The sequence below is a fragment of the Tachypleus tridentatus genome, chromosome 11 (assembly GCF_004210375.1).
Source record: "Tachypleus tridentatus isolate NWPU-2018 chromosome 11, ASM421037v1, whole genome shotgun sequence".
NCBI lineage: Eukaryota > Metazoa > Arthropoda > Merostomata > Xiphosura > Limulidae > Tachypleus > Tachypleus tridentatus.
This window is the reverse complement of record NC_134835.1, coordinates 4,533,220-4,549,291: the sequence shown is the minus strand read 5'-3', so window position 1 is coordinate 4,549,291 and position 16,072 is coordinate 4,533,220. Positions and strand designations below refer to the sequence as shown.

The window sequence follows — 16,072 nt, the reverse complement described above, 5'->3', positions numbered from 1 at the left end:
TGAACCCATGGTAAAAATATGTTTAAAATGGTGCAGTCGCTCTCAATCGTAACAACGGCACGACAGTAATATGTGGGCTTTTTTGAGCTGAATGTCATACAGACCTCACATTGGTGCATCAGTACCTGATAAAAAAAAAAATCAATTAGTTAAAAACCTATGGCCAGTGCATAGACGAGTCAGAACAACTACCTCCTTCTGATCCTTACAGAAACAAGACAGCTACAGAGCAACAGAAAATTTGCTTTGGAAAAACTTGTTATCACATTGCTTACTACAAGTCAACTGCTAATTGGCATGAAGCAAATCCTTGAATACAGGACCATAGTCCATGTATGGACATGCACAGTGGTAAGAGTACCAAAGCAGACAGACTTAGCTACAATGTCAATGAGCTTGTTCCTGTGAATACTGACATGGTCTGGTATCCAGAAGAACTAGATAGAAGTAGATGATAGAGAGAAATGGACCAGCCAATTTTGAATATTGACTAAAATGGGGTGAGAACTAACATGAAGCAATTACAGGGCCAATAGAGAGCTAAGCGAGTCAGTATAAATAGTACAGTTCATGCACTGCACAACTTCTATGTGATCCAAGGCAAGAGAAATGTATACAATTTGGCAGTGAACACAAACTCTAGAAGGGATTCTGTACGGAACCACCAAACCACAACAAACTATGGCATAGCTCACAGAATCATCTGATTTCGAACCCTCCGTATAAATGGAAATGGAAGAATGGTTTGAAAGATCTTTGGTAAATAGAAAGCGATACTTCCCATCAGGTGCATCTGCTTTTTCAGATGACTCAAAGATAAGTCACATATGGGGATAGAAATGGTTGATTAGTGGATACAGCTATGTTATCCAAGAACAGATCCATTTCATTTAACTGCATCTGGATACAAAGATCAAAAGGAACAACGGCAGGCCGTCTATTATGAAAAAGTGTGGCCCATTGAAGATGGAAAACACGACCCAATGTTGGATGTTGTGGTGAAGATTGAAGTTTTCAAGCATACAATAAAGATTGCTGCAAACAGTGGATGGGAGAGTGCAGAACCAAAGCCCCTAATGGTGAATAAGGTCAAACATCTTCAAGGCTGAAGGCCTAGCAGAACCATAAACCAGAGACTCATTGTCGAGTTTTAATCAAATAAGGGCACAAGAGTTTTAGCATAGAACATCAATCTTATCCCCAAGAGGTGGAAGAGAGGGCACAGAGAATAATCAGTGCCCTTGTACACTTGACACATAGCTGCTTGATATGTGAAATAAAGATAAGCCTCTCAGGGACCACAGAAAGTACTTCTCAGAGATAAATCTGGGTGAATACCCCATTGGTGGCAGAAGCACATGCAAATGGTTTTGGAGTGAGGAAAGGTAAAAGAAAGAGTCCACTTTAGTAGGTGATTAAGGGTAGTCTGTTGTTGCTGTTTAATAAACCTCATGCTCAACAACTGACACAAAATATGGAAGTCATCAACATAGAGCCTGTTTGCTACTGTAGAGGAGTTATTGACTTATGGTATTAATCTTTATACTGAAAAGTGTAACACTCAATACACACCCTTGAGGAACTCCAAGTTCCTGTACTAAAGAATGGAAAAGTGTCAAACCCACACAAATTTGGAATTGCAAGTCCATTGAAAAAATTTGAACAAAAATGGGCAAATGGAAATGCAACCTGTACAAGTGGAGGTCTCACAAGATTCCATACCTGTATATTGTATCACAAGCTTTCTCAAGGTCTAAAAATACAGAAACAAGATGTTGCTTGAGAAAGGCTTGCCGCCTGATTGATGTTTCAAGTCAAATCAGGTGGTCCATGGTGGAGTGCCATCATCAAAACCCACACTGAGTGGGCAAGAAGAGGTTATTTGATTTAAGGAACCAAACACAATGAGTATTAACCATCCTCTCTAAGCCCTTGCAGAGACAGCTTATCAAAGCAACTGTACAGTAATTTGAAGGAATCTTGGGATCCTTCCCAAGCTTAGAGAAAGGTAGAACAAATAGCCTTGCACCAAACATCAAGAAAACATTCTACTGCAAGATCCAGTTAAAAATAATTAGAATAGCAAGAAAAGTAGGAGAGAGATGGCACAGCATCTCGTAATGAATATCATTGGGTCTGACTGATGTTCTGCCAGACCAATAAAGAGCAAGCTTGAGATTCACCAGCATAAAGGGGTGATTATAATCATATAGACAATTAGCCCAAAAGGAAAGAGGCAATCACTCTGTCTGTGTCTTGATGGTTAAGAAGGTGGGGGATGAAGCAGAAGTACTAGATGCACAAGAAAAGCTTTTGCTAAAAGTATTGGCAATGCTCTGGGCATCAGCAAGCAAAATAAAAAGGAGGGCAGAAATACAATGCACATTAACCTTTCAAATCTTGTCCCATGTGATGTTGAAACTGGTGGTAGAAGAGATTTTATAACTGTATTTCATCCAAAATTCCTTCTGGCTTTGACATCTGACTTGTCAAGCATGTGCATGGCCTGCTAAAATGCAACATGGTTTAAAATTTTGGAATACCTACAAAAGGTATCCCAAGCCTGTTTTCCTCCCCTGTTGGAAGGCAGGATTCCACCACGGACAAGGACACCATGGGAAACTTGTTGAGGTTTTAGGAATACACTGAGCAGCTGCCTGAAGAATACAGTAAGCCACTGCTACCATGCAGTCATCTATGGATGTACAGATGAAGGAAGGATCAAGTTCTGAGAGAGAAGTGAAAGAGAGGCAGTTGGCCTGGTCCAACTTCCATCAAGGAAGCACTGATGACAGGTAAAGAGAACATATAGTGATGGTATAACCCAAGGAAATGCTGAAGGCTACAGCCTCCAAAGGTGTATTAAGTAGCAAAGATAGGGTAGGTACATGCAGATCAACCAGCAGTGCAACCCTACCACGAACTCATCCATCACACAAACCTTCACATCTGCACAAAGGAAACTGCCTAAGGATGATTGTATCAACAAGTTTCAGATATGTTGCTTGTAAAGAAAGACACAAGGGATGGTAAGAATCAATAAAATTCTTAATATCATATATGTTTGAATGAAAGCCCCAACAGTTCCACTGGATCAGAGTGACCATTTTCATTTATATGGAAGAGAATTTGGCAGGAAGCCCTTCTGTTTTTTGCCACGTTTTTTTTCTTTACTGGATGAATGTCTATTGACCTCCATGAATCCTGCCCTGGGTCAGGTAGGCAGATCTCAGCAACTGAGAGAGTGAATGAATGCACATTTTACTTCTCAGGGCTGCATAAGAGGATGGACCCAAGGAAACACCAAAACCATAGCCTAAGAAAGTGGAACCGAGCTGTTACTGGAAGGAGTGTTATGGGAAAAGAATGGAAGCAGATGCAGATTAATCAACTGTTTTAATCATGGAGGGCAAAAGATTCTTCAAATGACTCTGCTGGAGGCATGAAGAGATCTGTCTGCACTTCCACTGTGGCAGTGGAATGAAGTGCAGTAGCATATGTCAAAAATGGAGATGGGAACAACAACTTCCAAGCCTCTGAGTAGGAAATACTATTTACTGTCTGCAAGCATTGCATTTCTTTCTCCTCCATCCATTTAGGGCAAGAAATAAAGTACAAGGGGTGTGGACTACTACAGTTAACACAGCATGGTTCTAGTTTGCACTCTTATGTGTTGTGGTCTTTACCACCACAATGTGCACAAGCTGAAGAACCATAACGTGATGTTTTTGAGTGACCGAACTGTTGATATTGAAAACATCGAAGAAGGTTGGGAATATATGGCCATACCTTACAGTTCAGGTAGTCTGCTTTGACTGTAGCAGGAGGACATGGTGATGTAAACATCAATATCAGAACATTAGCAGACACTGCAATTCTGTGGAAATTAGGAGCACAGCAGAAATGCCTTGTCTAGAGAAATCAGAGAAGAACTATGACTCAGGAATGTTCTTTAAATTACTCTCAACTATAATTTCTCTGGAGAATTCAAGGTTGCATTGGGAGTAACTTCAATAGGTTTATCCACGATGGCCTTTGATTTCAAGAGGAGTTTGGTATGTTGTGGTGAAGATGTTTCCACAAAATGTCTCCAGAGTGAAACTTTTTTACTGAGTTATGGGAGCCAACAAGCCACACTAATCCCTTTTTAATAAAAATGGGGGACATCTGCCATAAGGATTCCTTGAATAAAGAATGAATATTTAGAAATTAAAATACAGAATCTGTCTGTGATATTGACAAGACAGCAGAGTCATCCCCTCGTGGTCATTTTCCTATAATGTTTTTTTTTATTTTTCTTTCTTTTTTATTCACTTTTTAATAAATGGGGGTCTCCATGATAAAGATGTTACATTTCAGTGCCCAAGGCTACCTGTCTACAGGAATTCAAGGCCAAATTGGTGTGTTGGAGATGGACCCCTCAACCACCAGGATCCTCTCCTCTCCTTCATGAGTTGCCACACATGGCAAACACATGGGTGAATATCTAGATTCCAGAGGAGGTAAACAATTTATAGAACCTTTTCTAGGAGGTCCCCTCCCATGTACAAGAATCCACCTCAAGTGGAGCTTCATTCTATTTCATACTTTTCAAATCATGTGGAGCTCAACAAAGGGACACACTATAATGTCAAATAAGGACACTGCAACAATGATAGGGTTTCGTGAGTACAACACCCAAACACCAAAATCAGATACAATGTCCACAAGACTTGGTGAGAACATCCAACACTGGTACTTTGTTGAACCTAGCCCAAGTGGACCAGCCGATTGACCCAAGGGAGTCAAACCCAAGGCTGCCTGTCTACAGAAATTCAAGGTCAAAGTGGTGTGTTAGGGTTGGACTCCTCAACCACTAGAATCCTCTCCTCCCCTTCAAGGGTTGTCATGCACATCAAACACATGGATGGATGTTTAGATTCCAAAGGAGGTAAACTGAAAGAACAGAACCTTCCCTGAGAGGTCCCCTCTCCATGTACAGGAATCCACACTGAGGGGACAACACAACTGAGTAGCCTTCTGATGATCAAGCATTTCTACAATGTAGTCTATCTCACTGACATTCCCAACAGCCTCGTATGGATCATGGTAACCTGCCTCGAGTGGACGTCCAATATTGGGTAACATTCATAAGACCATGTCACCAAGATGGAAATTATGCTCTTCCAGACTTATGGTCATAAATGTTTTTCATTCTAGCTATGGATGACTTCAAATTTTTTTCAAGCCAATTCACAAGCACCTAACAGCCTGGACTGAAACTTAGAAATGTAATCCAATAAATGCATTTCTTTAATGTCATCTTCCAAGCCACTGTTCCTTCAGCAATTTCAAAGGACTATGCACTGAATAGCCAAGCACCAACTAGAATGGGCTAAATCCTAACAATTCCTGAAGAATGATCAAAGATACACTAGTGCTTTTGTAAAACATACAATGTGCATTCTTAAATTCAAGTATCTATTATAAATTTCAGAACAGGCAGGACTTGCACAGTACATAATATAATTTACATCATTTCTAACTATATACTAAACTGAAACAAACATAGATGATAAAATAATATTAAATCTGTTACACTTGAAAGTTCATATTTGCTTAAGATAACTTATGATTGATTTATTTTTATCTCCACATAGGTCATGGATGGAGATTCAATGCCAAACAACATATCAGAAGTAAAAATTCTGACTGTGGTCATCACCAAGTTATCTTTAATGTCATCGACACGGACCCCAAAACATGTCTTACTATTAGATTAGCAAAATGAACTCAAAAAGAGCTTGAGACATCCGCTAGATCAGGCCAGCTGATAAGTCTCCTGCTGCTCAAACTACAAAATCATCATTCAAGGTAATGCCCAAGGTATGCATAACACTTGTGGACCAAGAATCAACCTAAGAGTGCTTACTTTGGGACTGAAGCATGAAGAAGCTTCAGTGACATCTTCTACATCTTCACTCTTTACCAACTACCACTTCTCTCTATTGTAATGGAACTTCTTGGAACATTGAGGAAGAAGATCTTCAATTGCTGTGGGGAAGTCTCTTCAGCAATCAAGCCCAAAATGGTAACCATGACCAATGCTCTCTCTGTTTTCAATCCATGTGCAGAATGATGAGATTTTTCATGTGTACAATATTAAGGCAATGTACAGATATGTGCTACTAATTTTCTTCTTCTTCTTCCTTTTTTTGGGGGTGGGGGTGGGGATTTGTAAACCAACCATATTGGATCATTAGGCTGCTTCACAATGCTACCAGTTGGTCACTCAAATTTTATGCCAATCAAATGTTAGGGTAATAAAGACCATCAACATGTTGAGACTACTCACTATTACTGAGGATGTGTGTGGCTAGAATAATGCAGTGTGTAACACTTGATGGGTTATTGTGCAGCCACATAGTCTGGAAGAAACAAACTATGACTGTTGTCATACAGGAGACAGTGGAATAATATTTTTTACCAGTCTGTAGCTTTTAATATATAGTTGTGTATTTGCAGTATACCAGTTACGATAGGGTTAATACTCTATAATATGTCTGCTGTTAAGACTTCTAACTGATCAGTAACTTACAACTTCTTAATTAATTTAATATCCCATAAATGATAATGTTAACTAAGTTAAAGAAATACTTCTTAGCTATAATATAAAATCATTTTCCTCTTGTTATATTAGAGTGCATTCTAACAAAAATAACAATAAATATCACCCAAGACCTAAATCCAGTAATCACACAAACACAGATTTAAAAACCAACAAATATTCCAGTGAAAGTGTTCAAGTCCACAGTTATAATATTATAATTTAATGTTTGTTGGTAGTTTGCACTAATAAGAATGACGTATTGATCTAGAATTCATATTTTGTTAAGTAGAAAACAAAAATGATATAAATCACCACCAGTGAGTTAGTTATTAAATGAAGTATTCTGTGAATGAAGAATACATTCAGTTTGACATTAGTAATGACTTTAATACCTTGTGGAATACTAATAGATAATAGAATTTCTGTACAATGTTAAGAAGTTGGATCTGTAATAAATGTAGCCAATCATTGAAAAAAGTAATTAATTTGTTATTGTCATGTGAATTTGCTTAAGCATAAGTTGTATCAAATAATCTATAAATCAGTGAAGCTACTGAAGGTGAAGTAAGGGATTACGAGAACAAGAGTGAGTAAGGATATAAAAAGAGAACACCAAATTAAATAATGAGAAACATGTCTATAACGTTCAGAAAGATTATAACAGGAGGATAAACTGAGGTAAAAAAGAACAAAAACCTTTTATAAACTCACTCACAGATGCAAGTACAAAATCAGTGATAATTCTTTCTTCATCAGCCAAAGAATTTATGCCTAACACTTAATATATCGGACAGAAAAAAGCTATTTCAGAGAAAAGGATGTAGAGCACTAAAACTTAAAGCTGCACAAAGAAGACTAAAGACAGACTTAACTTGTGTAGAAAATTATTATTAGGCTCCATAATTATCACTAGAAAAGTAGTTTTAATTATCAACCCTCTCTACACGAATCTAGGGCTAAAGGCCATGTCATTGTATTTGCTGACTGACATTCAAAATTTTGACATACTACTTTAGAGTTATGTATCAGTAAATATGGTATTAAATTGTCAATTATAATTTAAATCTTATAATATACTCTTCAAAAAAAGAAATGCAAAAGGGATATTTTTTTTATTTTAAAGAGAAATATATGTAATAATGTTACAAGCTCAGAGTATGTGATGTTACACGTGTTAAGGCACTGATTGTCAGACCAAAATGACAATAAAAGTTGTGCACTTTGAAAACGGAGGAAAACATCGGATTTTTCACCAAAACACATTTGTGTCCAAAAAATTTGTTTGAGAGATCTGCATGTTCTGCAAGTGCAACATGTGCAAAATCCCTATAAAAGTGACGGGTTCTTGGTTTCCATAGCTCAATGTTAAGCCATTGACATGCAATACAGTTACGCCAAGACTGACTGAAGCACAACGCAACAACGCCACTGGTCGCTTGGAAGCAGGCAAATCTCGATCAGATGTTGCCAGAGCTGTGAATGTCCACCCAAGCACCATCACAAGGCTATGGAATCGTCACCAACAACATGGATCAACTCGTGACCGTCCACGATCTGGCAGACCTTGTGTGACCACGCCCGCACAAAATCGCTACATCTGGTTATGTCACCTTCGGGATAGGACCACCACTGCGACGTCTACTGCCTCAATCATACCAGGGCTACGTAGGATTTCCGATCAGACCGTACGCAACCGTCTACGAGATTCTTAAGCCCCATGTGCAACCCATCATGGTGAACGTCAACGATGTTTTTCAACATGACAACGCTCGTCCTCACCACTGTCTTCTTGAGACACCACAACATCAACGTTCTTCCCTGGCCCTCCAGATCACCAAATTTAAACCCCATCGAACATCTTTGGGATGAGTTGGACCAACGTCTGCAATGGCAACAACCTCAACCGCAGACTCTACCTCAGCTTGCAGCAGCTTTGCAGGCTGAGTGGACAGCCATTCCACAGGATGTGATTCGTCATCTCATAGCTTCCATGGGCAAGAGATGCCAAGCAGTTATTGATGCTCATGGGAGGCATACTTGTTATTGACGTTGAGTGACGTTAAACTTCACCTAGTGAGCGTAGACTTCGCCTTTGCAGACTTTGGATGTTCAACAGTGAATGTGCAAAGTTTCACACATGTCATACAGAACTACCCGGAATAAACTTGTTAACAATTTGTCTCATATTTTGCCTATCTTTTTTGAAGAGTATATGTTAGTTAATTTATTAATTGAAAAACAAGTATTAAAAACACACCTGAATATTGAATTCTGTGCATCATGTGGTGTGTTAAATGCAGAACTGGTTAAAATTAGATGTTTGTGATTTCAATATACTAAGTCTGTAACCTGTATGAACTAGGAACTCAAATTACAGTTGCTGACATGTTAAAATATAAAACAGGAACCTCCCATATTTTCTATTTGCTGAGATATCACTCATGTACTGAATGAAACAGTGGATCTAGTTCACCTTTTTCTATTTTTGGAAATGCTTCCATAATAAACTTGCTTCTGTTGATGACATGAATAAACAATCAAAAGCTCATGTTATCCTCGTAATGGCTTTTATGGCCATTTGCAAGTTTTATGACATCATATATTTCTTTCAATACAAAACTAAAAGCTGGGAAGTTGAGTCTTCAGTCTGTTCAAAATTTCATTTTGTTTAGATATAAATACATCTTAGTTACTAAGCTTGGTAAATTATAGTGAAATTCTATGGTGTTGCTGTAATAATTTATGAATTTTTAGTAATTTCAAATGTGAACATAAAATCTTAAAATTATTTCATTTCACATTCTCCATGTATGAAATTTTATAAAGTTAGCAACATACAACAAGTGACAAACAAATATAAATGTCATAACTAGAAGAGATAACTGCTTCCTTTCCTTTTTTATTTACTGTTTTACATTTCATGAAAAATAAGGTTAAGAACCTTTATGAAATAATAATCTATATACACATACAATGTATAATAATTGAAATGTGAATGTATTTTACAAAATAATAGTCCACTACAACACAACTAAGACAGGTCACTTTGTTAAGACTAAAGGCCAGTTTTATATTATTGAATACTGCAGCATCAGTGCACGTGTGCCACATCACTATAACTTTTGCAATGACTAAAACGTCAACAAAATAAAAATAACAAATACATGTTATGAATAATTTGAGATTTATGTCACAAATTGTAGTCATTCTAACAACAGTTTATATTAATTTCCTCATTCTGTATGGGGATTATGAGGTAAGTCAAATTAACTGAACATGTACACAGATTCAATAGCATAAATAAAGTTTTTCTCAAGAAACATTTGATAATTATCTGGACATCATAAAGATTTCACATATGAAATTTGAAAATGTTCTGATGCATGGAGGTATTTCTAATCTTAAAGACTGAACATTGTTAAAAAAAAAAGAGAAAAATATTGCTTAACAAATCTTAAGACTTAATAAAAAATATATTTCACATATGAAAGCATTGTAATGTTTGCTTATAATCTGCCAAATTTTGTGAGCATTGGCTTACTAATTTAAAAAGTTGTGACACAAAAACTATAACCAGTACAAAATGGTTAAGAGGTCATCCAAGGAACCAAGCCCATGCTACAATAGTTAATAATTTTGTTCTGACACAAAATTGTAGAAGGATTTAGTATATGGGAAACAGAACAATGACTAAAAATACAGGTGATATTAATATATAGGAAACAATACTAATATATGGGAAACAAAACCAATATATAGGAAATAGAAAAATGAATAAAAATATAGGTGATATTAATATACAGGAAACAATACTAATATATGGGAAATAGAAAAATGAATAAAAATATAGGTGATATTAATATATAGGAAACAATACTAATATACGGAAATAGAAAAATGAATAAAAATATAGGTGATATTAATATATAGGAAACAATACTAATATATGGAAAATCGAAAAATGAATAAAAATACAAGTGATATTAATATATAGGAAACAATACTAATATATGGGAAATAGAAAAATGAACAAAAATATAGCTGATATTAATATATAGGAAACAATACTAATATATGGGAAATAGAAAAATGAATAAATATATAGGTGATATTAATATATAGGAAACAATACTAATATATGGAAAATAGAAAAATGAATTAAAATATAGGTGATATTAATAAAAAAAATAAAAATAAATTACAAAGTTGTTTTGAAATTTTTTAAGAGATGCACAAAGGTCATTAATTATAGGACTCAGAATGATGTCATACTGTTATAGAATTTAACAATGCTATCCAATAAACATCCTTAATTTCTTTTTAAAAGTGGAAAAGATTCACAAATAACAATGAGCAGTTATGTTGAAACTTGAAAAAAGTAAATAACCTTAAACAATATCAAACTTAATGAAGGGCAATTGCTTGAAACACAAGTTAAATAGTGTAACTATTTTTGTCCTTTTTTTATTGTTTTTTAAAAACAATATTTCTTTTGTGAAGTAAGAGAGGATTCCATATACTTTAGACCAGCACAGTGCTTCCTTGTACCTAGAAAAGCATGAGACCTGTACAAGTAAAACTTTATACAACCTTCCCTAACAATAGCTAGTGACCAATAAAAGCCAGCCTATTAACCTGAGACACACATCCTTTAATACAAAGAAAAAGCAATATGCAACAAAATTCACATAATACAAACTTGAAACTCCTTTGAGTTAAAAGAGAAAACAGACCTCCATGATGGTCACTGAATATTAAAACTACTGTATATATATCAACCAATCTCTGTATCAAGAAGACTAATGATTGATTTTTAGCCACAACCACTAAATAAATAGTTCTTTGAGATTTCCAAGAACATGGAAGCAGATTATTAGTCAAAACACAGGATAAAAAGTAATGAGTAACTTGTATCTAGTAGTCAATAAAAAGTTCTCAATTAACAATCAGACAGAAGTGACCATACAGGTTACTAACTATGACAGTTCATGAGCATCTGAACTATGGGATGAACTAGACAAATACAAAAACTTGTTCACCATTTACCATTCAGATAACTAGACTAGACTTATGTTTCAGGCAAGACTAAGAAAAGAGGATACTAAAGTATTCTAGAGATGTTTCTCAAGCAAATTAGAATGACCAAATACAAAGTTTACCAAAATAATTATAACAGAAGTAAACAATCTGACTAACAATTACTTTGAAATTCTTTTAAAGCCTGTAGAAAGGTCCAGTGATTTAGTCAACAGAAAAAATATATAGAAAAAAGAGAATAAAAGCAAATAACTTAATGAGATATTGCAATTCCAAGAATTACGTGACAAAATAAGTCACTCTCATTTACAGCTGTGATAAGACATGTAACTGGATTCCTCAAAGTTCAAGGGAGCAAAGTCAACAAAAAATGTATCAATTACAAACATATGTGACATTTATAATCACAAGTACAAATGCCATAAATACATTGACGGATGTCACTGACAATGAATGTAAATCTCGTGTATATATTTGGTTCCCAGATACACAAAAAGTGTTCTTGACTGAAGCCAACAGGCAAACAATTCCAGATTAAAATGCACACAAAAGCATTTAAATGACAGTCTTAAATACTCACATTAGAAACTCAATGATGAGTAGTGTTGATAAACAAAATGACACTGAAAGTCATATCTGTTTATCTGATCAGAACAGCAGCATTTTAAAATTAATTTATATGCAAATTACTGAATTATGTACAAAATTTAATTAAGCATCTTTACAATCCATGCATGTGAATGAAATTAACATTATAGTATATAATTTAATGTTTATGTTAACCAAGTTTTAATTTTTTGCTACAACAGAAACATTTAAAATAAATATTTTGCTCACATAGTTTGCTTGTCACATGATCCAAGTTATATAAAAAAAAATCTCCAATTTAACAGAAACTGACTCTAAACTCATAAGCTCACAATGCATACAACTGTCTAGATGCCAATGTATTTGCCACAGAAAACCACCCTTTCCTTTTCACTAGCTGACTTAAAACTGTAAAATGTTCAAAGTTGCATCACCTACTTCAATCTTTTTTCACATCATCTACCTTTGTACTAAACTCACTGACTCTTTAATATTTTGGAATCTTCTAGATATTTTTCCCTCCATCCAGGATGTTTTATCGGCCTCCAAATTAACAAGTTAGGGCTGAGAGATGACTTGGGTCTCTTTCAGAACTGGATGATATATCCGTATCAAAGCTTACAATATAAAATTGGATATAAGGCACCTTGTTAATTTGGAGGCCAAGAAAACATACTAGAGAGAGGGAAACATTTCTAGATGATCCCAATTTTCATAAAAATATAGGTGATTTTCAACAAAATAAGATATTAAGCAGGGCAACAGTGAAAGTTATGTTTCCTATACTGAAAATGTATTTCATATAACTAGTCTCATTTAGTGCTGCCCTCTATGTGGGAAAAAAGAAAAAAAACATGCCACAAGCCTTTTTCCTCCCTCCCTTTGGAAATGACTCATTTTAATGTCTCTCATGCAAATTATCATGGATAATCCTCCACAAAGGAAAGTGCTATACACTCATTATACGTGCGACTTCCTCTATTCAGTTCTATCAAATTACTGTTTTGAGTTTTAGTGGAGGATTGAAGCACTCATTTTGAGTGGAGAGGAAGTATATTTTATGTATAGAAAAACTAACTACTAATATGGTACATTAGCTGTGCTTGTATAATCAGATAGAATCACACACTGAATCGGTGCAAGGGAAGAAAAGAAGCACCCTTTGAAAGAGTACAAAGGACACACCTTGAGTCTAAAGAATTAGATATGAAGACATGATGTGGGAGACTACAATACTTCTAAACCAGCCATACTCTTCACCAATCTGGGAAATGTGTTGTATATTCTGGTATACAAAAACTGAGAAGTAAATCTAACTAGTATTGGGGAAAAATGGAAGTGTCCCGAGACACAAAGTGGCTAGGGCATGATGGACTGTACTTGACAATTACATCCAAAATCTATGCTGCTGGAAACTGACACAGATAGAGGGTAGGTGTAGAATGAGGATTATACCATCTTCATCTAAAATTAATGAGACCAGAAGGGATATCAAACCCCTGACTCCTGAAGAGAACGTATGTTAAGAATTCAAAATGGTACATCAACTTAGAAAACCTGATGACCTGCATTGAAAAAACGTGTATGGGAGAGAAATTGACCAGAACCAACCTAAGACAAATAACATCTTCAGAATAAGCTACACAAAAAACAGTTGATGGGAAACAACCAGAACAATCCCAAGTTCCTCCACCATGCTGTATCAAGACGATTGTAGGACGTAGGCACCTACTGTTTGTAGGCCCTACCAGCCATATAAGTTAAACCAAAAATTAACTTTTAAGGAAAATTTTCATGGACCTATAGTTTTCATAGGCCCTAGGCATTGTGCCTAATAAATAATTCAGCCCTGCCTCCACAATACAGATAAAGTATAATTGAAGGAGGAAGTCAAACATATTCACTACAATGTGCAAAAACTTATGTTTTTTTGCTTTTACTCTATATTATAAAACAAAAAAGGAGACTGAGAAACTGATTGAAAGACTATAACAGATAGCCAGTCTTCAGTTTTAATGACAACAACAAACAGCTGGAATAGAAACTGTGAAAGAGATGATTTCCAGATTCAATGTTCTGTTGGACAGAAGGTCTTGAACAACCTCCAACAGAAGCTGGCTGTTAATGGGATCCTGAGGAAGGAAAGAAATGGATATCTGTGATAAAAGAGGAAGGTAAAGGAAGCATAGGACACGTCCAAATAATCCACCAATCTGTGGTGAAACACTGCCAAGGGGAAGAAAGTCACACAACTGAGCTCCCATCCAGTTATCAACTGGTACTGTTGATATTATGATGATCTACACTGAAAAAAACACCTGGAAGAGGAACAGGTAAAAGCTGGGGAGCACTAAAATGGGAAACAGGAATAGGGGCTTGTCTTGATTCCAACTGTGGCAAATGTGCTACCAAAAATGAAAGGGTAGAGTGTTGATGCAGGTGTTCCCAGCATACATTTCCAAAGGCTCTGGAATACGTTTGAAAATATACTAAGAAACAGAGCTACACATGATTTCCCAAGTGGGCAGCAAATAAATCTGGCAGAAGGCTGCATTTTGACCCAGTATGTTTCAACAACAGAAATATTATGTATGCAAGGTGAGAGTAGAGAATGAAAAATGAGTTATCTTAGAAGTAACAAAGGAGAGGGTGTTCCTCAAATACCTCAGGACTTTCGTACAGTGTATCTGAAAGTTAATGTATGGTAGATAAATACCACAAAAGTAAGGATAATACAGAGGCATGGGTTAAAAGCACTGGAAGTCAGGGGATACTCCCAAATTGGCAAAATGGATTCCAACACCTGTGAGTCTTACAACAGATAGGCTACTTGTTGGTTCGTCAAACAAACTGTCCACAGCACATAGGAAGCAAGACATGCTGGAACTCTCAATCAACTATAAAGTACAATGCTTTGTATGAACCCTAATATCCAAAGAAAGTGGGAAAACTAAATATGGTAAAGAAGAACTGAGAACTATCATACAACAAAAAGGATGAGGATTGTAGGAAATCATAAAAATGGATAAAACATCACATACCTGAGAAATCATACCTAAATACGCAATATTAGACCGAGCTGACTCTGCAGGAGGTGTACAAGGAAACATGAGAAAATCCTGTGGTGGAAAAAGGCTATAAAATCTTTCTCGGAATGAACAGATTCAGATTGTTCATGAGGTGAATAACTTCAAGAGAAAATGGCTGACTCACAGAACGACCAGTCTCTCATTGAATAACTGCAGATAATTCCATTAACAGGGTTGCTTGCACCTCCAGCCACAGTTACAAAACCAGCACTCTGTGCTATATCTACCTCATGTGCTTCGTAAGCACTCACGAATTTTCAAAACAAACATGTACAATATTATATCAACTATACTTTGTCCTATCCATTGCCGACGACCAAACACAATAAGCACAATCTTTGTATAAGCAGCTTGTCACAGCAACGAATCTTACGGTGAAGACGTTTTCTAAACTGATAGAGTGTGATCACAATTAACTATATTTGTAAGAAGACATTGATATTAGGCCTGTGATGTAATTAACTCCACGATTTTATACTCAGCCCCTAGGTATCTTCATGGGAGAAAATAAATAATTTTCTTTTTCTTGTAATTCTGTTCCAACCAGTATGTAAAGAGTTTGTTTATGATGCTTTTATTTTTAATATTTTAATTCAAATTGGGAAACTTAAGGGAATAATAGAAACTTTTAAATTCCGTATATATGATTTACCTGCCAGGCGAGTTGTTTGAACTATTTTTTACAACAATAATTGTGATTATTTAGCAAGTATTATTGTGAACAACAATGTCTTATTTTGTAATAAAATAACGTAAACATTAGATGATT

General features: G+C 35.8%; 1 protein-coding gene across 5 annotated transcripts in view; it reads right to left on the bottom strand.

Annotated features, from left to right (window-relative positions):
* The window catches only part of LOC143231624 (uncharacterized), a 45,277-nt gene extending 29,511 nt beyond the window's left edge, over positions 1–15,766 (bottom strand). For 4 of the 5 annotated variants that reach the window (XR_013017082.1, XR_013017081.1, XR_013017080.1 and 1 more), the window contains exon 1: positions 15,256–15,766. Coding sequence is in view for 1 of the 5 variants with exons in the window: in XM_076466159.1 (XP_076322274.1) it covers positions 15,256–15,324 (69 nt within the window). In the remaining 4 variants the exon portion in view is untranslated. The remainder of the gene's footprint in view (positions 1–15,255) is intronic. The other variant, XM_076466160.1, reaches the window with a different exon arrangement.
* Between the last annotated feature and the right edge of the window lie 306 nt (positions 15,767–16,072).